The sequence below is a fragment of the Cyrtonyx montezumae genome, unplaced genomic scaffold (assembly GCF_038088225.1).
Source record: "Cyrtonyx montezumae isolate F1298 unplaced genomic scaffold, pur_monq_1.0 scaffold_17, whole genome shotgun sequence".
Lineage (NCBI taxonomy): Eukaryota > Metazoa > Chordata > Aves > Galliformes > Odontophoridae > Cyrtonyx > Cyrtonyx montezumae.
In genome coordinates this window covers 33,658,003-33,681,763 of record NW_027071903.1, presented here as the reverse complement: position 1 = coordinate 33,681,763, position 23,761 = coordinate 33,658,003, and the positions used below count along the sequence as shown (strand labels likewise).

Below are 23,761 nucleotides of genomic sequence, written 5' to 3'. Positions count from 1 at the left end.
CGCCTGGTGCTCACACCTCGAGCTGCCCTAAAGCAGCGCTGAAGGCTGTGCAGGTCACTGAGCTGTGCACAGGATGAGCACCGAGTGCTATTCCCAACTTCTGCTCAGGTCTGGTTGGTTTTAATCCGTTAAAACACAGCTTCGACGCCACAGCAGCTGCTAACCTGACTTTAACTACATTGAATCCACCAGTGAACGGGACGTCCCGCCAGGAGCTTTCTAAGCACAGCGTTCACCTCAGCAGTGCTTTCACTTAAATCGATCGACATTTCTCACAGCCACAGATAACGCTGTCCCCCGCTGGGTGGCAGTGACAGGTCACAAAGAGGAGAGAAGCCCAAGCACAGACCGATCGCCCTCCCTCGCTTTGTAGACACGGCGCACGCACAAGAAACGGAGAAATGCTGAAGACCACAACATCGCCCCGCCGACCAATCACGATCCGGCGGCGTGACCACGTGATCTATCTCCCTGCTTCTGTTCTTCCGCCTCGGTAGCGATGGCTCCTTGCCTTGCTGTCACGTGGCCGGCGCGGGGCAGCACCCGGAAGTAGCGGCCGGCGGCGGAGGAGAGCGGCGCAGCCGGCACCGCGCCCCGCGGAGCCCGGGAGGGCCGAGTGCTGCGCGAGGTGTGTGGGGACGTTGCCATAGAGATCGGCGGGGCCCTCTCCTCGTTGCGCCTGACGGAGGGCTACGGGGTCTCTGAGGCTCCGGTGGGTTGGGAGGCGGCCCGAGGGGCTGTGCGAGAAGGGCTCGCCCGGGGCTGAGGCCGAGGAGCGGGTGCTGTGAGGGGGGGCGGGGCGGCCCTGCTGGTGTGGGGTGAGGCCTCACTGCTGAAGGAGCCCTCCTGAGGCTGGAGGTCCTCGGGGTGGTGTTTTTAGTGGAGAGGAAGCTCCGATTTTTCTGGGGTTGGTTGCTGTCAGCATCAGGTTATGTATTTGTGCCCCACACTGCTGCTGTGTGTGCTGCCTCACGGCTCAGCGTTGCTTGCAGGAGCGTGTAGCCCTCATTGGTGCACAGCTGCACGTACGTTTAATGACACGTTTCTGTGTCAAAGGGAAAAAAGATTACTTAGATACGAGATCATTGGCTTCAGCAGACACCTCCATAGTCCAGGCCGGGCAGCTACCTGGCAGCAGGTGGCACTCAGGCTGGGCTCTCACTGGGGCACTGTGCGAGGAAGGAGCTGAGCACAGCCCAGGGCCGGCGGTTCCCTCCCATGGCCGGTGATAGGTCCCTCAGAAACACCAGTGCTGAGGTCCAGGTGAGCTCTGGGCAGCTCGGGCCAAGGTACGGGGCAGAGCTCGCCTGCTGTGCCTGCTCCTTCATCCTGCCTGCTGACAGACAGCTGTGTGTCAGCTCATGGGTCTTTACTGCGAGCTCTGGAAGTCAGTCAGTAGCTCAAGTGCAGTTTCCTCTCAGTAATGGTCCCTAGTGCAGACAGGAGCATGCTGCTCTGCTCTGCTCTGCTCTGCTCTGCAGGCTGCTGGAGAGGCCGTTTTTACCCCCACCGTAACTTTATGTGCTGCTGAGTGATGATGAATAGCACAGTGGATGATGCAGACACCAAAGTGAGGCCGTGTGAGATTGAACCCTTTGTGCATCACGCAGCGATGTGGGGAAGATGGGCGCTGTTGTGTGTGGAAAGTGCTTCCCCTTTTAAGATTCGTGCTTCCTGTGCATGGGAAATAGCAAATGAAGACTGAGAGATGAGAGAATTGTAAATAGCTGCTCAGCCAGCTGTGTCTCAGAGCTAATTAAAGCTGCACACTGGCAGCTTTTCTGCAAGGTGACATGAATTGGAATGGCTCACAGAACATAGCAGGGTGTTATCTTATTGGGAGCTATGAAACGAAAGCTATTGGTATTTGGCAGCTGTTAAGTAATGACAGTCAAAGTCGCTTTGTTGTATTGTGTATGGCATATGAAAATATTCTGTGGGGCAGCTGGCTTTCCAAAGCTATGAAGCCTGTGAGCTTCAGAACTGCTTGATGCCTTCAGCTGTAGAAATGGAAGCTAACAGTCTCAGGTTTAAAAAGTTAAATCTAGAGGTTATCTGCACTGTTTATTACAAACGAATGGAGTAATGTAGGAAACTTTGTTATATTCACGTTGCACATTCTGACTTGAATATGTGGGTCAGAGTAAATGAGTGGATTTCTGTGTGGGTCTGAGTCCAAAATCTGTTTGTGTTAATTAAGAATATATTTGTGCATAACTCCTGACAGGTAGGTTTCTTTGTGGACAGCTGTAAAGCCTCAGTGCATTTAAAAACAAAATGAAAATGCTTTTAGCTTTATAAGCTGCTTACAGCTGGCAACAGTTGTCCTTCCCTGCGACCGTTACCAGGAGGTGCTGCTGCGGGAGCATCATCATTTCCTAATGGCAGGAGTACAGGAAGGTGGTTGGGTGACTGCCTCCTGGGAGCACAGTTATGTGGTTGGTGATGAGAATTAAGGATAAGTAAACTCGGTGCGAGTCAGCGGCTGTGAGCAACTCCCTGCTCTGTGTGCACAGCACAGCTCTTGCCTGCTGCGTAAGGGAAGCCCATGTTCTTGACTTCAAACACTGTTTTTCTTTGTTTCAGTCTGATCTGGGTTTTTTCTAAACATCATGGGAGAGATTAAAGTCTCTCCGGACTACAACTGGTTCAGAAGCACAGTTCCCCTTAAAAAGGTACGTACCAGTGTCCTCAGCTTGCATGCTATATCCCTCATTGTACTCTGTGGCATGGAAATTCAAGCAGTTTGGCTCTGGATAATGCAGAACAGTTGTGGCTGTTCTCATCCAGCCAAACTGTTTCCCTGTGTGTCTTAAGAGTGTGTGAAAGCACACTCTTGCTTATCACGTGCTTCTGGGCAAGCACTTCCACACAGCTCTCAGTTGCTGCCTTCCAGCTGGTTCTGTTCTTGATGGGTGGCTGCTCGAGCTGCAGGATGGTGCTGGCAGCAGTGATGAGAACAGCTCCATTTCCTTCAACAAGTTGCTTACATTTGGGCTACTGTACTGGGCCTGTGTGCTCAGATCTATGGCACGTTGCTTAAATGTGCCCAGCATTATTTCCACTGAGCAGAGTGTGGCTTTCTCTAAGACATTAAGTTGATGAAATGGTTCTCCAGCTTGCTGCCAGGAGCCGCTGCCTTCAGCTGCTGCTGACTGCTCAGAAATAAGAATGTGTGTAAGCCAAAGCTGCTGTTGACTGTTTCAGGTGGTCCAGGGAATACCTTTCCCCCTTGAGTGATTCAGCCTTCTCCAAAGCAAAGAGATGCCACAGTGAAGAATGTGGTGTATGAAGAAGGTAGAAGTAAAATAGTCCTGGTTTCTGGCAGGTGGGGGAAGTACATCTGCTTACATTATCCTCCCAGAGGCTTTGGCAAAATATGTGCACTGTGGAGGAAGGAACGGCCAAGTGTCATTACTGCTGATCAGTGCCTGTCACTGCTGTTGGGTTAACCTAAAGAAGTGGAGCCAGCACTGTTTGAAAACAAGTTAAGATTCTCTCAAAATCAGCAGGAAATGCACAGCTCCATTGCCCTTCCTGCTCTTCTCAGAAACAGGAAGTACGGTGCAGAAAATAATGTTCTTAGGCAAAGTCTTAAGCTCTGCCTCTGAAACTGCATTTTGTGGCCCATAAAGTGAACAAGTGCTACAAGGTGGGTGCTTGCTCTGTCATGTGATGTTTCAGCTCAGATAAGCATTCTGGTTTCTCCATGGGGGGCTGCAGCCACGTCCTTGTCGTGGCTGATGTACTGTTGGTGCAGGTGCTGCAGCTTCTCAGGCCTAAAATGAAGAAAGAGGGGAGTAATTAAGGCTGAATCAGACTGGACACTGTACCAGTGTGTAGGGATCTCAAAATACACCACTTGCTCTTTTAGATCAGTCCTTCCTTAAAGTCATCAGCAGAGGACACTCTGGTTCTGCTAAACTCAAGGGAAATTGTGCCACTTCTTTCAGTGAAGTACAAATTTTGCCCATTTTGTAAACTGTAAGTGTTGGTCAGTAGACCTGAACAAGAAAAAAAGCTAGTGTCCCACCAAGTCAGCAGTTCACCATCCCGCAGCAGTTGTTTTTGAGCTGTAGCAGTATCTGGTCTGTGGCTAGAAAGCAGATAGAACAGTTCAAAGCCTCTGATTCTCCGAGCTTGAGGAAAGAAACCTTACCTCTGAGGTTTGGTACTTCACACTGAAGCAAACTTTGTGATTTTTAAGACTATGCAAAGTAAGGTGTTGCTTCACCTTTGGAAATTCTCCTCCATATAAATTCAGCTGTGGCCACTGACGGCTACCTGGAATGTCTCCAAAGTTATAACAGCTGAGATCTGTAATTTCTGGAGATTATGCTAAGGGTTGATTTTTGGGAGCCTTTAAGAGGACTTTTATGTGGGGGTTTTTTGTTTGGGTTTTTTTTTCTTCTTTTTAATGGCTTCAGTGGTCTGGGAAGGCCTGGTATGCGATCTGTCTTTGTTTTTGTGGAGACCTCACAAAACAGCAGTATCATGTGATTCCTCACATGCTCCCAGAGCCTGAAATACCGGCTTTATTATGAGTAGATTTGTTAATCAAGCAAATGTGATACACTGTTCTCTAACTCCCTGAGAAGCTTAATTGCTGTGATGGGAAAGAGAATTATGCTTCTGTGTTGCTATTCAAAAAGCTACAAAATCTTGACACAGAGATGAACTCCTGCTGCGTGATTCAGGCTTTCCTTCCATTTCTGATTGTTGATCTGGAATGAGCTGCGTGCTTTTGCTGGGGTGAGGAGGGGTGAAACCAGTGTGCTGAATATACACAACAGCTTGTTGGTAGGTCAGGCCCTGGAAAAGCGAGCCAGGCTTCAGCATTGCTGGAACAGACAATTTTTACCTATTTCCCATACTTCTAAAGCTACTGTTTTGTTGGGACTCCTTGCTTCTGAAATGTGATGTGCCCCCTGTGAGCAGCTTGTGTGTGGATAATCTGTTTCAGGCAGCAATGTCCTAGGCACTCCAGGCTCTCCTGACATGCTCATTTCTTTCCAGGTCAGCTGTGCAGTGCTGCTCTGGGAGTTGAGCGCATCCCTGGCAGTCAGGTGCAGCTGCTTCAAATCAATAATTTGTGGTTAGCTGCTTAATTCAGTGGACTCACACCTATCCAGAACTGTAACATCTTTTGTCCACTAAATGGAAGTGTCAGTGACAGTTTATAAATCTGACCCTGGGGCAGTGCAAGCTCTTCTGGCCTAAGGCTGTTGTGCTTGGTACTGTGAGCTGGCCCCTGGGTCTCTTCTGGGTTGTGGCACAGTGGCTCCAATCATATTTCTCCTCATGTGGAATTGTCCAAACCTGACTTTTTTTGAGGGAGCCATAGCCTTGCTGTTCCCATGATTTATCAGTATGCATTTTTGGATCACAATGGATCTTTCTGACTAAGGCCCTCTTTTTCAGAAAGGATGTATTTTTTTCCCAGCATAGTTTCTGAGATGCAGTCCACCACTATAAAACCAACATCATTCACTATTCCCAGCACTTGCACTTTTTCTGTCTGCAGAAGGATGAGCTCTTACGAGGCACCACGTGTTGTGCTGCTGCTGACACCATTTGGTCTGACAGTGCCTGGTCACAGTTCTGTCACCAGCTGCATCCCTGGAAACATTCTAATTGCTTAATAAACAACCCGAGAGAAGAAAGCTATCGTGAGAAATAAAAACAGTCTTATTTGAAAGAGGCTTGAGTATTGTAATATTTACTGAATGACAAATACTTAGCAGCAGCAATCCTGGCAGCTGCTTGAAGAAGCTTGTTTCAGCCTTGTGTTCCCCCTCCCTGCATTTCTCTTCCAGATCATAGTAGATGACGATGACAGTAAAGTCTGGTCGCTGTACGATGCAGGACCTCGGAGCATTCGGTGCCCACTCATATTTCTTCCTCCTGTAAGTGGAACTGCAGATGTGTTTTTCCAGCAAATTTTGGCACTGACGGGATGGGGTTACAGAGTTATTGCTGTGAGTATTATCTTGAAACCTTTAATGTGAGAATTGGCAAAACCTTCCAGCGGGCAGCTGGCATCTGATGATTACAGACTGGCTCTTGGTAACTGCTGTATTATTTTAGTTGCAGTACCCAGTGTACTGGGATCACCTTGAGTTCTGTGATGGATTCAGAAAACTGTTAGACCACCTTCAGCTGGATAAAGTGAGTGCTCAGAGATGGATATGTAGTTGCCATAAAAACCTGATGTTTGAAAGTCTCATTTAAGAGCAAATGTACAGCACATGATGCAAAACCAACCTCTAAATAAAGAGGCTGTGTTGTGAGTTTGTTTTTTAAACTAGTTTATTTTTGAAAGAAATTCCCTTGAAAATTTGACTAAATTCACTGCTGCTGCAGGCCTATTAAATTGGATTGCTAACTGCATTTCAGAGATCCTGCTGAAGTTATCTGCATAGCTCATGTTGTACAGAACACCACCATAAAGCAGCTTGGATTGGAAAAACTACTGAAGATAAAGTGAAATATTCACTTTTTACTTAAGCACAATGAGCACGCAAATTAGAGGTGTGATGAGGGAACACTTCCTTTTTTCAATATTTATCTCCTCCTATACATCAAAGAACCTATATCAGTGTTCTATTTTTTTCCTTTAAAAATGAGTTATAAGGACAAAGTAAAACTTGAATGACTACTTTTTTTTTTTGTAATGTGACCCTTAAGAGTCACTTATTTCACAAATGTAATGCGATCTGTTTTTTGTTTTGTTGTTTTTTTTCCCTCGTTAGGTTCACCTTTTTGGAGCTTCTCTAGGAGGCTTTCTGGCTCAAAAATTTGCTGAATACACACACAAATCTCCCAGAGTTCAATCTCTGATCCTGTGTAATGCCTTCAGTGACACTTCCATCTTCAATCAGACATGGACAGCAAACAGGTAAGGATGACTGAGGCACAAAATGAAGTTGGCATTGAATTTTCTGATGAATTTTCACACTGATCTGGTTTGACATGTGTGTAACTTGTTTTCAGCATGCATGCCTAATGGTGAGGGCTGGAATACAGGTGACTTTTAAAGCCACACCATAAAGAAAACAGAAGTTATCACAATTGGGAGTGTGGAATTTGACAGACTACTCTTGTAAGGACATGGTTAGGCTTCAGAATTCTACTCGATTTTCAGCAAAACCTTTTAGAGTAAGGAAAGTATCATTCAGTGTTTAATGTACAGCCTTGCAGTGCAAGACCAGCAGCTTTCCATTGCATTTCAGTCACCCATCTGCAAGCTTTTCCATCTCTGTGCTCTTGAACCTTCTTTACAATTTCGTTTGAAATTCTTGCACAAAGTCAGTGCAAGAAAAGGGAGTGCTGGGAAAAAAAAAGCATCTTAATTCTGCAGTCTTGGGTGCTTGAAGATTGTTATTTTTTTTCTGTTTTAGCTTTTGGCTGATGCCTGCTTTTATGCTGAAAAAAATTGTCCTTGGGAATTTTGCATCTGGTCCTGTAGATCCTGAAATGGCCGATGGGATTGATTTCATGGTGGACAGGGTAGGTGGCTGCGTACTCCAATGGCTGTAATGTCAATCCCTGTGAGAGATGCACTTAGTAGATGAGAGGTTGTAGGTATTTCTGCTGCTTCCTTCATTTACTTGCCCAGAAGCGAACAGTGGATGGATCCTCAGCAGATGTTGGCTGTCACAGCCCTTGCAATTTAACTGGTGCTGTGACTTGTCTACCTTACTGTTCCATTAATTTATGTAGACTGGCAGAGAGGTGGCTAAGAAAGAGATGGAAAAGGAAAGAAGTGCTGAGGTACATCTGCAGGCTGTGCTTTGGAGGCAGGAACAGTAATTCAATGTTTTAAGCATTTGTATCATGAAGTGAGATATTACACTGGAACTGTAATCTTCATCTGAAGCGCAGTCATGCTTCCCTTTGAAACTAAGGAGCTGACTTCTCTTTGGTTTGTTTGTTGTTACTACTGCATTAACTTCCTGCAGTGAAATATGTTATTAATCAGTGTTTGTCTCTATTGAAAGCTGGAGAGTTTGGGCCAGAGCGAGCTCGCCTCAAGACTTACCCTCAATTGCCAGAACTCCTATGTGGAACCTCATAAAATTCGAGACATCCCAGTAACTATTATGGATGTAAGTTTATTTCAGCTTATCTTTTTTTAAACTTTTTTTTCCCCCCAATTATTTTCTCCTCTTGGAAGGCAGGGCCTCAATATTGTGTTAGCAACTTAATAAATATTTGCGTTGTCTGATTTTGTATTTAAATAGTTTTTCTGCTGACTGGATAAGACAAAATGGCTGTTCCGTGCTGAGTTACTGGGCATTCTGTGCAGTAACAGCCATGTGTTTGTATATCAGCAAACATGCTTTCGAGTTGTTGATGCCTAACTTGTTTGCTTGCTTTCTATTTCATTAAAACTATTCCACAGACAAGTTGACAATTGCTTCTAGAAACAGAGTATGTTCAATTGACTTAATAAGCAAAATCTGTCTAGACTCATAACTAACTGTTGTGAGTTGTTGCATAGGTGTTTGACCAGAGTGCACTCTCAACCGAAGCGAAAGAAGAAATGTATAAGCTTTATCCTAATGCCAGAAGAGCTCATCTCAAAACAGGAGGCAATTTCCCTTATCTCTGCAGGAGTGCTGAGGTCAATTTATACATTCAAGTGAGTGTCTGCATTCAGACTTAATCTATTAGCGTGTTGCTGAAACAGCACTAGGAAACTTTTTCTGAGCTAGCTTTTTTTCTTCACCTGCCTGTTTTCTCTTCCATATCACTGATACAGAAGAGCAGGGCTGGGGGTTGCCATCTTTATCAAGGGTTGGCTTTGGGGGCTTGGTTGCTGCCTGTTTATTCTGTCCTTTGTCTATACTCTTGTACTCCAAGCCAACAATTTCATCCTCAAAGTAAAATTACCCATAAGGAATGTCTCTATGCCAGTTTCACTCTTATTTTCTATATCCAACAGATTCATTTACTGCAGTTCCACGGTACCCGGTACGCAGCCATTGATCCCTCTATGGTCAGTGCAGAAGAACTGGAAGTCCAAAAGATCAGTCTTCATAGCAGCAGTGAGCAAGAAGAGCAGTAGGTTTCTGCTTGCCAGTGAAAATGAGGAAGCAGTTTGGTGGTCTTCCTGCGTACAATCATCTGTTCCTCCTCTGCCTTTCTCCTTGTGTTAGCCGACTAGCACTGTGTGATTCCAGCAGGATCAAGTCAGTGAGCTACTCGCGGACAATAAACATTCAACACTGTAATAGGGCATCTGTTTAATTTTTAGTCTTTGAATTCAAGAAAGTATCTTTGAAGACAACAGTTTTAAAAACAAAGACATTTTTGCTACCAAAGTCTTCACTATCATGTTCTTAAACAGAACGGTATTTCTTTTTATATTTTCACTCGCTGTATATATTGCCACATGCAGGTTGTGCACTCGTAAGCTGACATATTTTTGTTGAATATTTGATTTAAAAGATGTTTAAGTGCCAATGTTGCCATCGCTTATTTGCTCGATATGTTGTGTTGCAAGTTAGTTTCTATTTGGAATTTTTAACTTTCTTGCTAGCTGTTTAAAATGGTTTTCAATAAAACTCCAATTTCAGCAATTGCCTCTTCTCCTGATTACAAGAGAACAGAAGCATAGGTACCTTTTAGAAGGTAAGAAAAGTGATATGTTCTGTTTCAATTTGCCTCTTGTATTGAACAGTTCTAATTATAAGGTTGTGCTGGGTTAGCGACGAGTAAGAACAGTGCCATTTTTTGTTGCTGGGTTTGCTTCTTTGTTGTTTTTTTAAATTATTTTTTAAGAAAGAGATGACTAAGACATAGTATGCAAATTTAACAGTAAAATTGTGATTCACTGAAATACAGATGTTATTTCTACTTGTCAGCTTTTATATTTTAGAGTGCTTCCAGTCAAATTTCTTAAAACTGTCCTTAGGAGACACTGTGTAAAATAACAGTAAAATCCATGCAGTAGATCACAGACCAAGAAGTCACCTTGACTTTTGTGAACAAGCTCCCATTCTAAGAGGGAAGCTGAGAACAAATCTAAGAGACAAGTGCTAGACCAGAAACAAAAACACAAAACAGGTATGTAAAGAACATTCCTCAAAACAAAGGCATTCTCCCCAGTTTATAAAATTGACAATTAAAAATTTATATACAAGACAGCGTTGCAAACAAGTTACAGTAAAATGTTGTATTTCCTGATAGTCTCACTTGCCATGCTGTGACTTACCTCATTACAGTATTTGGAACATGTCAATAGCCAATAAAATCTCACTTCCTTATGAAGAGGCATTTAGACTGCTACTATTTGCTGATATCCTTGTAGTTCCAGACCAAGAAGGAAGCAGCAGCGATGCTTTTATGACAAGCCCTTAAGTTATAGCTGCCTTCTGGTAAGTAGCACAGCAAGTGATTCTCCTGTAGCTCTTAAGACAGCAAATAATACCCTTTGGGTGTTACATTGCTGCACACTTCCTTGGAGAAGCAGAGTCTGCATTTGCTTTTTTCCGAATGCTTTCTGTAAAAGAGAATGTTCTCAGCATTAAGGGTGTGGGTGGGTCCTGGTAACACTGAATGTTCACTAAAGGACATTTCTATCTGTGGTTACTGGCTGTACTTGTGCTGCAGGCACAAAGATGTGGCAGGATGCATTTATTTATCAAATAATAGGAAGAGAAATGACACATGGAATGGTGGTGATGGGTGGGAAAGGGCACAGTACCTTCCATCCCCTGTGAACTTGTTTCACTTAAGTTTTCCTCTGTGTGTGCTGAATTAGCAACAGAATTGAGCTAGTGCTTATTGTGTGCTATCTGAAGGGAAACAAAACTGTTACCTGCTAGATCTGTTCTTCCAATGCCCACAAGACCTTCATACAGCCCCTTGATTGGATTTTCTCCTGCTATGATCACACCGTGAAGCCAGATTAGCAGCATCCTGTGGCCGTGCTCCCTGTAGCTCTCAGTACCTGGTGAGATGAAACCACAACTGAAACTCTGCACTTTACAGTCTGTAGCCCTGACTGAAGCTGAAGTTTTTGACCTCCTGAGTTTGAACACCACCCCCCTCTTTGGATTTCAGGCTGTAAAGTACAATTTAGCTTTACTCCTGCTTGGTTGGATTGCTAGATTAATGCTAAAGTTAACGGAGGAGGTGATGGATGAGCTTGGGCTTGTCAGGCAACCTTTTACATCAGTACAGAATTTCAGCCTTAGTTCCTTGCTTGCATTATGCAAACTACAGAGGTTCCCTTTGGTGACCGCTAAACCAGCAGTGATTTGTTTCCAGAACCTGCTTCTACTAAGACATCTGTTAAATTCCGAGTGCGACTCTGCTGTTGCCTTCATTCACCTTCCTAGAGAAGATAAAGATAAATACGGCAAGTTCTTTTCTGTCCTAAAGAAAAATAATTTTAAATTCAATTTCTGTAGCGCCAGAATCCAGCAGCACCTTACAGGCACAGAGCAATGGACAACTACCACCCATGCTTGTGTGATTTTTGACTCCCAGATAAGGTGTATAGATAACTTCCCCACTCATTAAATACATTTTGGTTGCTTCAAGTAATCCAGGTTTCTTCATGCTTCAATAGTACTGTAGACCTTTGTCCTGGAAATGCAGTTCAAGTGAAGTACAGAAAACAGTTGGACAACGTTTTATACCTGTCCATTGTTGCTCAATGGCTCTAATGTGCGCATCAGTGAATTTCCAGTAATGTGCCAGCTTCTTCCATTCACCACGCCTGAGGTATTTAGTAGCTAACCTCCACATTACTGAGCGAATGTGCTGTGTTTCCACACTGTGATCTTGCTTAAAAGTCAAGTGCTTTGCCACCCAGGAGTTGGAGTCACTGTTCAGGTTGTCCTGCAAAGCCAGAACAGGAGTTTCAGTGTGGGATATTGCAGAATTGCTATCAGTCTTTTGTGGGATAAGATGCAGTTTGGTGTGTTCTTCTGCTTTTGTGTTGTAATTGAGCTTTCCTGCCAGCATCAAAGTGCAAAACTGTATCTCGTTCTCATGTCAGTCTACAGTAGATCTGTCTCGTGCAGCTGGGACATTAATGATCTTCCTGGGTCCAGGATTCCTGGACCAAGACCTGCACATGTCCTGGTATCACTGAAGCTTTTTATGTAGATGTAATTCTGCTGTCTCCCACATACCCAGCTCTGCAGCTTGCTACAAGCTCATTTCTTTTATTCTAGTTTCACTCTATTTTAATGGTGCACATTAACAAATACTTTCTTTAATAGCAGCTTTGCTGTGGCAGCCCATGCAAATCACAGTTTGCATTTCTATAGCACTTTTTATCTGGGACTAATATGAAGAATCATTTAATTAGATTTCCTTACTCCCCTGGAACACAGGCCTGTGCTCACCTCCTTTATGAGCCAGACTGCAAGCAGTTTAAATGACCTTGCCTAGGGTTATGTGTGGAGCCCATGCAAGGGCTTGATAGACAACACTATATCTGTGCCTGTGCCACAGGCCTATGCCTTCCTTTCCTTCCCTGCTAGAGAATATATTGAGTTTCCTGGTACTGGAGGATACGCTAAGTCCATGAAGATGCAAGGAATGTGGTGGTCAGTTGTGCTTGTAACACGCCCTCTGCTCTGACTGTGTTGGGCACAGATTTGGGGTAGGCAGAGTGGGACCTGGAGGTGGGACTGAGTTTGAGCAACTGCACCCACACACAAGAGACACCGCTGTTCCACTGTGGGAAACACAGGAGGAACAGTCCCAGCTGTGGGAAAGTTTGAGAGGCATGTTGGTCGTATGATTCCAACAAGAAACGATCACTCATCTTGCAAGAAATGATATTTGTAAGAGGTGAACCGTCCCCTCAAGGTCACAGTTGCTGACCTCAAGCCAAGCATTTACCTACTCAGTGCTTCAGTTTCTCCTTCTGGGAAAAGGTAATGATTATACTCTATTCTCTTCTACAAGGCTTTGGGAAAGCTGCCAAAGAATCTCTGAAAACCCCTGTTCACGTCACTACAGCCTGAGGCTTCTAACAGCAGAGGCTTCTTAAAAAATAAAAAGTCCTAAGTAGATGTGGTTAACATGCTAAGAGCTTTTAAATTAAAGTTGAGGTGAGGCTGCCATGGGATGTCCTGCATTTCTGTTCCTTTTGATAGCTGGTAACGTGGAGTCTCAGTGGAAACAACAACTGTACATCTACCCTGTAAAACACAAGGTATGGTGGTATGAGCTGCTCACCTTTTCCCATTTGTAAAACCGATCAGCCTTGATAATCATGTCAGCCAAGTTGATGTGATTGCCTCGGGCAGCGACATCCAAAGATGTTTTTCCTTGCTGAAATTAGAAGGGGAAAAAATGAGCTGGAAACTACCTAGGATGCTCAGGAAGTACAATCTCTATGCCCACCTGGCAGTGATTAACAGCAGGCAGCTGATCCTACTGGGCAAAGTATCTAGCTGTGACAAGGGATCATTATTCTCCTCTTGTAAACCATGTCTCAGATGTGAGTTACCTTCAAGTCACTGCATGCAGGGCTTGGGGAGTCATTATCCAAGATCTTCAGCATCTCCTCTGCTGCCATGGGAGAAATGTCAGTTTGGCAGCAGCATCTGGGAATGCATCCTGTAAATCACAGTGGATTGCAGGATGCTTTCAGACACCCAGCAATGTGGATGCCTATCTTCAACGGATTAGCTCAGCTCTACAATCCAAGGCATTTTAAAGCTTCTTGCGTAGCAGGGTTATTGATGCACAAAGCTGAAGTGATTTATGCAACATCATTAACTTTATAGGATGTGTGATTAAAAACAGTCTCCTGGGAGAAGCACATGTGGATGGGACTATGAAAACGTAACTACACTTCTTACATGAACATAGCTTTGGATAAATTGATTGGGCAACGGGAAGGGTGCTGTATAAGTATGCGAGAGCATAGAGAGGAAAGGCACAACACTAGAAAGCTGTGTGAGGGAAGGTGAGCCAGCCCAGCCACATGAAGGAATCTAGTCTCAGATGTGAGCAGAAGCCCAGCTTAACACAGAAAAGCATAAACAAGCCCTGCTATGGTTCCACAGACTGCTGGAAGATGGCAGATGTTTATTGTAGCTGAAGGCTGTTCCAACTAGGTGGCTTTGGATCTGCTTTTGTATGCTTTAACCCATTTGCTAATGGAAGACACTGCATTAATTTCTGCCCAAGCCCCCTTCAGCACTTTCTAGGCACATTACAATGCTTTTAGGCTGCACACAACATGTGTGATTCCTCTAGAATTCCCTTTTCTTTGTAAATTTGGGGGCTAAAACCCTGGACACTGGTACCAAATTTATACAAGCCAGATACTTCAAACCTTTTAAAATGTACACCACGATCCCTGAATTACATTATTTATCACTCCTCCAAAATATCTTTGATATTAATGTACACAATATCTCAAGCAGAACGTGAGCTGGAGCAGATTTTAGAGGAAATTTTGCTCATTGTGGGAACTGTTTCCTAAGTCCCTAAGAACCAGTCACTTCCTAAGTGGAAAAGGCATCAAAATAACATATTCAGTAATGTTTCAAGACCTTATCCCTGGAAGTACCTAGATTTTAATATTATCCCTAGCACTTCTTGAAAATTGGGAAGAGTATCCGTAAAATGATAAAGATCTATTCAACCCATGCAGACACTTACCTTGTCTGTTAGTTTCAGATTTACTCCGGCAATGAGAATCATCTCAGCAATGTCCTGTCTGCCGTGCTCTGCAGCGATGTGAAGGGAGGTCTGCTGCCTCTGCATAAGGAAGGTGACAGAACACATTTCAAAAAGGCATAAGTGTGAGGCTGCAAAGACAGGACAGAACAATACCAGATGGAAGCACTGGAAGAACACGGTCAGCTCTGCCTTCCTTTCCTCTCCAACCTTTTTTCAATTGCAGACACAAACACCCTCCTACCTTGAATGTGCACTGGGTTCCCCGAGCTGAGCCAAAGTCTGTCCCTGTCCCAGCACTGGGACACCTCCCTGATGACATTTCAGTCTGAAGAAGGAACCTGTTCAGTTCCATACATCTCCCTGGGCTCACTTGTATGAATATTTTATTTCATGTTATTTAAACGTTTTCTGCAGGCAAATAGTTTGGCAAGGAAGGAAAGAACCTGTGCCAATTCTTTGTTCTGAGGACAAAGGGTCTGTTTAATGTGTACGCACTACAATCTGTATGCACCTTAGAATTATTTAATGGAAAAAAATTAAAAACTAAACACAAAACATGACAATTTGATGGTTGTATGACAAGAAAACATCACCACAAAAATGAATATTAACAGAAACACCAAAAAAGCCACCGTTCTTTTTAATAAAACCCCTCACTCACAAAATTATAACCAGCCAAGACAACCAGCTATCTTCAGGCTTGTTTCCCGTTCTCAGTCCAACAAACATTTTGGGGAATATCTTCTGGTCTAAAATTTCTCCCACCTGATCCCAGCAGAGAGGGGAGAGTCTAAGCCATGTCTCTGTACACAGGACCCAGGGACGTGGCACAGCCTACACAATGACTGAGTGCTATCCAGAGATTACCTCACTGCAGCACTCAGTATCATTTCACAGGCTTCACATTTCCTAAATTAGGCTTTCAGCTATTCCCCATCTTGAAGCACTCCTCTTCAGTCCTGTCCCCAAGGCGATCAAATCTTTCACAAACTGGGTTCACATTTCGCAGAGAAAGAATTACAAAAAAAAACCAACAAGAGTTGCAGGCTTACATTGTCTGGAATGTCAAGGTCACACTCCACATCAACGAAGAGCTTCACCAGTGCTGGAAAGTTCTGTAGTACTGCAATGTGTGCTGCTGATGCATTTTGCTGTAAAAAGAACCTGTGCTTAGAAAGCACTCCTCCATGGCATCAAAAAGACATTGTGCCTACAATGTCCAAAATAAGACAGCTGCCAGCCTGGACTGAGGGGTACTGGGGATACTGCCCCATAAGCACAGGCCCCACAGCAGCACTGGTCTTTACAATGTTGCTTTGTGCTCTTGAACAGCTTCACCTGTTCACCACCTTCTTTGCCTATTAGTAAGGAATGAGAACAATGAGTGGGACTTACATGATTAACAGCATCTACGTGGATTCCCGCATCCACAAGGATCCTGGCTATCTCCTCATAGCCATGCAGTGCTGCATAATGAAGGCAGTTCATTTTCTTCTGAGAGGCACATCAGAAAATACAGGTATTAGTCAGGGATTCTTCTCAGAAGCTGCATTTGTTACAGACTACTCACAGAGATCTCCCTGCTTCCTTTCTGCACGTACCCTATGCCCAAGAACTAGTAAATCCACCGAGAGATTTCCACAGCTGCCTGGTCCCAGAGCAGCTTTACACACGTCTTTCTACGAAGCCACGTGGGCTTTCATCTGCACTCCCTGCTCTACCTCCCATTTTCCTAAGGCAGGCCTGAACACAGTGACCTTTCTACAAGTACCTTGAACGATAGCAACAGGAGTATAAGGGAATTTACAGAGCAGAACTAGCCTCTGAGATCAAGAGACTCTCACTACAGACTCAAAAGATTGCACAAAAAGCTTCCCACGCTCACACTATGTCACAGCAGTTCCAAAAGAAAGCTCAAAACCAACCCTGCACAAGCTGCTGGCTGTACTGACACAGTTGCTCAAGCTGTGCAGGTGCAGTGGACACACTGAAAAAAGCTTCTGAAAAAGGAGTCACCTCCTCAGAGCTCACCTGAGTTTGGGCATTAACATCAGCACCTGCTTCCAAGAGCAGCTTCACACAGTCACTGTGACCCCCCTCAGCAGCCAGATGTAAACATGTAAGTCCCTCCTGGAACAAAGCAGGACGAGGGAAACAAAAAAAGGAAACACACTGCTCTTCTGTAAGCAAGGACAAGATGAAGTAGTAGAATAAGCAAGTCTCAACCCTATCTTCTGAATCCATTACATATTAAAATAACAATTCTGAGGGCCAGAGATGTCCAGCTGACTGTCAGGAAAATAACAAACACAACTATCTGTCACTAAAACATCAGAGTAATGCTCTGTCCTTATGCCAAGGGAAACAGTTGGCCCGTGAGCCAAACCACTTCTCCCTTTTCCTTCTGAGGGCTGTAGCTCATTTCTTTGTAAGAAAGCACCAGAATTCCTAGGTGAGCTAATCTGGTTTTAATATTGCTCTTACAGAGAGGACAGCTATTCTAGGGGTGACAAATGCTACCAGTTATCAAGACTGGTAGTTGCCTTTTTCTTTCAGATCTTAGTGGCAATGAGATGTACTTTGGAGGGACTGTAACCAAATAAGACTCAAAAAATAGCTGATAAACTTAATTGGAAGTGTGCCGTGGAATAAATACTAGCTTAACTGAGCCAATATTTGCTATCTAAGTCATTAACTGTGTTCTAGCCACAGAATTTTCTGAAGCAGGTCTATCAAAGAGAGATCTAAAACAGAAGGGCCATATGTTCAGTGGCTAAGTCAATACCATAAAGCACACTGAAGTCGAGTTTAAAACACAATAACTATTTAGGCACTTGAATGTACAAGGGTCAGAGAGAAAAAGGGAGATAACAGAGCAATAAGTTAGGCCAGCAGGTAGAACAGAAAGAAAATGAGACACTGTAAAATTGGATACTGGGCCAAGAAGGATGTTGGTTTTCACCGACAGTCTGCAAGTGTGACCTCCTTTTAAACACATACATTATAGATTAGATCAGTTATCTTGTAAACTTCAATAGAGATGATTCAGCCTGATGACTCTGGCAGGAGAGTATTTCTAGAGACAGAAAGAACAAAACTTATGTGTTTTTCCTTTCATTAAACGTACTTACTAAGTTCTTATCATCAAGGTCCACTCCAACATCTACAATTTTCTGCAGCACAGAAAGATGACCATTTTTAGCAGCTAAATGCAACGCTGTATTCTTTTCCTGAAAGCAAACATGTATGTTTATAAGCATATCATAGGATTGAGAGTTCATATAACATAATTTTGCAGTGTACACAAAAGCAGCTTTAACCACGATCTGAAAGTCTTGCATTAAGAGCAGCATGAAATCATGAATCCCAGCTATCTAAAACTGGAGTATGGCCCACCAGGCTTGCTGGAGTTCTGGAGAGAAATCAGCACTGACTGAGGAGCAAATGGCTTTCAGGTGGACAGGAAAGAAAAGCCCTGACATACTACAACCAGTTAGAAATGCTGACCACTTGCCTGCCCTGACCTCATTTGGTATCCCACGCCTGGCTCTCACATCCTCTGATTTTTGGATTTTATATTCCCTTGTGAATGGTTTTATACCCATACCTTGTCTTTAGCACTGTGAGAACAACCCTGTCGGATTAGGAACTCCACCACCTCCAGCTGTCCATACTCTGCAGCCAGATGAAATGCAGTCCTGTCCATCTTTGAAAGAAAAAAAAGAAAAAAAATACAACCCAGCAAGACTCAGAAAGCAGGAGATCACATCATCTGCTACAAGCACTACAGTGATGCCTTGGGCAATAACCCACTTCTCAGCAAAGTTAGTGTCCACAAGGGGAAAAAGCATCACACTTCTAAAATAGTTATTTTTTATTCTGCTCTTAACTTACTACTCTGCTTTACTTTTGGTTAAGCTAAAAAAACAAGCTGAACAGAACTACAGACTCACATTCACAACTTGGTCTCACAAAACACTGGAAAGGAGACATTCACAAAAATAGAGAACAAAAAGCTTACCAATAGCAACCAAGGATAACACAAACAAAAAAAAGATAAATCTGAGATAGTGGTTATCAAGCGAGTCAGAATTGCTTCTAGGGAAAGGTTGATCTCATGTTCCCTTGACAATGCTGGAACATGCTGGGAGAGTCACCCTTGGCTGTAACAAATGGCAACATTCTTGCTCAGCTCAGCAGAGCAAGATCAGACCTAGGGAAACAAATGATTGCAGAGCATTCCCTACCTTGTCTGTTTGATCCACACAAACATCTTCCAGGTCTTCCATGATGAATTCCATCACCTGCAGGTGTCCCCTCTGAGCTGCACAGTGAAGTAGGTTCCTGCCATTCTGGAGAGGAGATCAAGGTTAATTTTAAAATGCATGGGCTGCTGATTTATTAAACCCATTTCCCAGTTCTGTAACACCTTCCATATCAGCACTGAAGAAACTTGAGAAAGCCTTGTACATCCCTAGAGTTACAATGATTACATTTGTTTCAGGAATAAGTCCAGGCTTGGAGGTGAAGATGGCTTCACCTAAGGTCACCCCATCTGAAAGTATGAAAGATGATGCTGTTGTCACACACGATTACCCCGGCTAACAGGTGAGCCTCTCTCTCCCTTCCTGTCACGCTCTGGCTCTGCACAACAACCCAGGTATGGAGACTCTCACCTTATTAACACAGTTAATCTTCGCCCCAGCATTGACGAGGATATGCAGGACACGGAGGTGGCCAAACCAAGCAGACAGGAGAAGTGCATTCATTCCAAACTGGGCAGAAGAAAAGAGAAATGCAAACAGTTAAACTGCAGACCACTACCATCCTCTCTCTGGAGGTAAGCTGCCCATGAAGCTCCCATTACATCTCTCTCCTTTTTTAGCCCAGTTACTATTATTTGTGCCAGCAGTGGTCTCAGCAGCTGAGCAGAGACCTGGCCACCTCCTAGTCAGTGGTGTCTTAATAGACACCATTGTCGCTGGTTGTTATGAGGAACTGTCACAGCCTTTCCACAAGCCTCACCAACATGACAAGAAGAAGATAAGCATCCCTCTGCTATACAGAACATCTTGCATCCTCCCAGATGATTTCCTGGTCACAGTGCTTGCAGAAAAAAGGCCAGGAGACAAAGCACAGTGGCACTTCAAAATGAGGCCACCTCCAGCACAGCTTCTCATGTAATACGGTGCCTTGTGCCATGCACTCAGGACTCCAGTGCAGCCTGTAACTGCCAGCCCAGCACCCCCAACAGTGTATACATTTGCAGGACAAGTAAGGGACGTTTGCCTTCATACACTGTCCTCATCATCCACTGGCACATCATGGTCCAGGAGCAGTCGCACAGCATCCACACTCCCAGCTCCTGCGGCCCAGTGCAAGGCAGTTCGGTCTGTCTGGAAGAGAATGAAGGACAGAGCCAAAGCTGATGTATGCAGAATGCATTTTTACCACCCTCCTTGGAGAGTCAAACCTCCTGTGTCATCTGGGAAGACAGAATTTCGAGTGCTGTGCAGTTTTCTTTGGCCTTAGCCTCTCTCCCCTTGCTCTGCAGATAGTGACCTCACTGGCTCCAAACAGAACCATAAATTACTACCCTTTTTCAGTGCTTGCAACTTTCCAGTCTGGACAGCATGCCAGTTCTGTGGCTTTCAAGTGTGCTGTGAAACTGCCCAGTTATCACAGGTTCTGTTTGGCACTAGGCAGTATATTTTAAAGCTTTGGCCAATTGAGCAGCTTATGAGGAGAGTAGCATAACAGAGCTGCAACATGCTCTCAGCACTTCCAGCAGCTTAGAGGCAGGAAAACCTTGGACTTACATTGTTCTTGGCTTTGATATCGACTCCTCTCCTGATGAGCTCCTCCATCCTGGCTGTGTCATTACGTTTCGCTGCATTGTGGAATTCCTTCTCTGAATGAAGCACTGCAGCAGAGACAGAAGAACTGGCATTGAAACAGTGCTGGCGAGGAGCACCGAGCAGCGTGCCCCAGCAAACCTCCCCTTCAGCAAACCAGCCGTCACGCCTTCAGGGAAGGAAGACAACAAAAAGATTCCTCCAGCAAGAATCCCAGCCATGTTTGCTGGATTCATCTTCACCTGCTGTCTCCCCTTCTCTGAGCAGCCCACATCAGCGCTCTTCCAGTTCTATCAGTTTCTCTTCTGAGTCCCCAGTTTGTAGGCTTTTGTTCTAGCCCCAGATCCATTATGGCCGGTGCCCTTCAAGACCCAGATCTGTTGTAAGAACTCAAGCAGAAGACACTCCTTCTTCAGTCACTCCACTGACCACCTGCTACTCTACCAGGATGCCCTTACACATGGTTCTGCTGACCTGTGATGTGAAGCAGCCAGGTAGCACACAACCACTAGTCCAGCTGTGATTAGTGCTGCATCTCCTAATAGACTGTGGCAGTTCTGCACATTAATTTACACAAATGACAGCATTTGTCCTGCACAGCAAGGCATACTTTAAAGGTGTTTACTTTCCATGCTGGGCCTTGCCTCAGCAATCTTCTCCTTAATCGAACAAACCCTCCTGCCAAGAAATGAGAGCAATGTGACTCTGGGCCTGCTGCAGCCTGACAGAGAGGCTCTCAAGGCTTTTGGCAAGGCCGCTGCCAGTCTTTGTCAGATTCAGTCTCTGCCCTAATGGTTTTGGAGAATTCTTTAGAGAAGCGATTGAGTCAGACCCTCAGCCTGTCGCATCCTGCTGAGGAGCTGGCACAGATGCTCTGCTCTCTTCTGGGTGTTTTTTTTCTGCAGATCTCAGGCTGCTGTTTGAGGATAGCACGGGATCAACGCAACTTTTGTTTGTTCCCAGAATACATGCTTGTGTCAACCGCATCTGCTCGGGTTTCAACCCAAACAAAAGTCCAGGTAGTGCACTTCAATCACACTCTTTTGCTGCTGCCTGATGCTCCCCATGCTGATTTTCAAACCCTGTATTTACAAGCACTTCAGGATCGTACAGGATCTGGGGGCATAACCATCTTCTGTTTTGCTCTGTGCCACTAAAGGTGCCTCCGTCTACGAAAAGGTCCTCACAGATACACAGCTACAAGAGCTATACTGGATAGCAGATCTAAATTCACCCTGCAAACGCTGTGGCAGAACAGCCCCCAAGCCGCTCTGCTCTCCACTGGTTCCCACAGCCGATGACTGCAGGAGCATCAAGGCTGCCTGCATTAACCAAAAATCAATCCCTAAAGACCCAAAGACAAGAAGGAATGCTGGGCTGGTTAGGGATGGTTTAGTCAGGTTAGGTTATTTCCTTTGTATTGATTCACTCTGAGGATGTTGGCAGGCAAATGATGGCAGGTAGATTCTCAGCTGTAATTAAGCGTAATTCCATTCATTTGACTGCTAATCTAGATATGGATAAGCCTCTGCCTTAGCATTATCTAATGTAAATCAGGTGCTTGTGAACACCTTCCATTAATTCTGCATGGCTGCAAACATACAGGCCTGACACTTCATTAATACTGAGAAAATGTTATCAACTAGAGACTAGCCACAAGCCATAGAGAGGCATCAAACGTTGCACTATCCAATTCAGGAGATAAACAAGAGACTTCTGTCTAAACAGCAGTACTCCATTCCTCACCAGCATCTCTACAGTGGGTCCTAGGTACAACATCGTCCCCTGGCTGCTGTTTCTCTCACCTTCAAAACTGAAAACTATCTCTCTAAAGAAACACGAATAACACAAAACCTCAATACCACTTCACTGAAGGCAGTGCGTAGTGACATTGATTTCTGTAGCAAAAGAGAAGATTTCCTGTACTACATACTGAGCTCCCGTTATGAGCAGCTCAGATGCGTTCGTGGAACTGTAATGTCACATTGCACATGAAAAATTCTTCATTTTGAGAGGAAATAGAGAAAAACTTGGGAAAACGTGGAGTGACATGAATCACTAGCACCGATCCCTGCACACCCAGCCCTCCTCCCACTTGCTTATTCCCAAGCTGAGCAGCAATCTCTATGACTTAGTTAAGTGAATGCCTTAATTTTCGTGGCAGAAATGTCCTCAATGAACACACAAAGCTCAGGTGAGTTGCTAAGAGATGCCAAACCTCGGCTTGGCTCATCTCACAGCCAAGATACAGCAACAAATGCAGGATCTCTCAGGCTGCACAAGCTGAAATTTTACTTATTTTCAGCAATATAAAGAAACAGCTGGATGGTGCCATTTCCCCTTCAGCTCCCATTCTGAGGAAATCAGCCCTGGAAACGTGGGTACAGCCCTCATCACAGCACACAGCCGCCCCCACGAGCCCTGTTTCAGCGTATTTAACGTTCTTCTAATTGTTCAGCACAGACCACCCTTAAGGCACTGTTCAGTGATCCCAAACAGCACTGAAAACACTTCAAAAGCTTCATCCTCACCACAGGCAGCATAGAAAAAAATAAAATAGAAAATAAAAAGAAAGGCAGAAAACGAGCAGAAATACAAACTCCCCCCGCAACGGCGCGCGCAGCGCCGTTCCCGCCCAAACCGTCTCCTCACGGCTTTCCCGCCTCCGCCCATCGCGGCCCCACTCACGGCTGTCGCGCTCCGTCTCCAGCTCGTCCCCCATGTCACCTCCGGGCGGCCCCGCCTGCCGCCTCATGGGCGGGGCCGCACCGCCGCGCAGCGCCTCTTTCGCCGCTACGTAAAGGAGAAACAGAGAAAATAACAGAATCACAGAATCGTAGTGGTTGGAAGGAACCTCTAGAGATCATCGAGTCCAGCACACCTGACAAAGCAGTTCCCTAAACCAAGTCGCACAGGTAGGCGTCCCAGGCGGGTCTTGAATATCTGCAGAGAAAGAGACCCCACAACCCCCGTGGGCAGCCTGTTCCAGTGCTCTGTCACCCTCACGGTAAAGTACTTGTCCTGTCTCCACACACTGCTGAAAAGAGTCTGGCCTCGCCACTTTGTCTCCCACGCCTCACATATTTATAAACCTGGATCAGGTCCCCTCTCAGTCTTCTTTTCTCAAGGCTAAAGAGACCCAGTTCACTCCACCTTTCTTCATAGGGGAGATCCTCCAGGCCCTTCACCATCTTTGTGGTCCTGCACCGGACTCTTTCCAAGAGATCCCTGTCTTTTTTATA

The 23,761-nt window shown here is 44.9% G+C and overlaps 2 protein-coding genes across 3 annotated transcripts; one reads left to right on the top strand and one right to left on the bottom strand.

The window, feature by feature from the left end:
- The first annotated feature begins 2,602 nt into the window (after positions 1-2,602).
- SPG21 (SPG21 abhydrolase domain containing, maspardin) lies at positions 2,603-9,584 on the top strand. The gene is made up of 8 exons (XM_065734059.1): positions 2,603-2,675; positions 5,817-5,978; positions 6,088-6,168; positions 6,753-6,898; positions 7,401-7,509; positions 8,001-8,108; positions 8,504-8,644; positions 8,948-9,584. Exons 1-8 carry the CDS (start codon positions 2,613-2,615, stop codon positions 9,068-9,070), a joined length of 933 nt encoding a protein of 310 aa, XP_065590131.1. The 5' UTR covers positions 2,603-2,612; the 3' UTR covers positions 9,071-9,584.
- An 840-nt stretch (positions 9,585-10,424) lies between these two features.
- Positions 10,425-23,251, bottom strand: ANKDD1A (ankyrin repeat and death domain containing 1A). Of its 2 annotated transcripts, none has more exons than XM_065734057.1 (15): positions 23,208-23,251; positions 20,484-20,587; positions 19,962-20,060; positions 19,341-19,439; positions 18,912-19,016; positions 18,272-18,370; positions 17,796-17,894; positions 16,696-16,794; positions 16,060-16,158; positions 15,717-15,815; positions 14,644-14,742; positions 13,207-13,302; positions 11,652-11,853; positions 10,826-10,957; positions 10,425-10,507 (listed from the first exon to the last, which is right to left on the bottom strand). In XM_065734057.1, exons 1-15 carry the CDS (start codon positions 23,239-23,241, stop codon positions 10,446-10,448), a joined length of 1,527 nt encoding a protein of 508 aa, XP_065590129.1. In that variant the 5' UTR covers positions 23,242-23,251; the 3' UTR covers positions 10,425-10,445. The 2 variants fall into 2 exon arrangements, with proteins under 2 accessions (XP_065590129.1, XP_065590130.1); XM_065734058.1 differs by having other exon boundaries at positions 16,060-16,155.
- Between the last annotated feature and the right edge of the window lie 510 nt (positions 23,252-23,761).

Coding starts and splice junctions, on each gene's coding strand:
- SPG21 (XM_065734059.1), top strand. CDS start 2,613: ATGGGAGAGATTAAAGTCTCTCCGGACTACAACTGGTTCAGAAGCACA. Junction 5,979..6,087: donor GGGGTTACAGAGTTATTGCT/GTGAGTATTATC, acceptor GTATTATTTTAG/TTGCAGTACCCAGTGTACTG. Junction 8,645..8,947: donor AGGTCAATTTATACATTCAA/GTGAGTGTCTGC, acceptor TATATCCAACAG/ATTCATTTACTGCAGTTCCA.
- ANKDD1A (XM_065734057.1), bottom strand. CDS start 23,241: ATGGGGGACGAGCTGGAGACGGAGCGCGACAGCC. Junction 18,371..18,911: donor GTGTGGATCAAACAGACAAG/GTAGGGAATGCT, acceptor TTTCTTTCAAAG/ATGGACAGGACTGCATTTCA. Junction 11,854..13,206: donor GGTTTTACAAATGGGAAAAG/GTGAGCAGCTCA, acceptor CTGGCTTTGCAG/GACAACCTGAACAGTGACTC.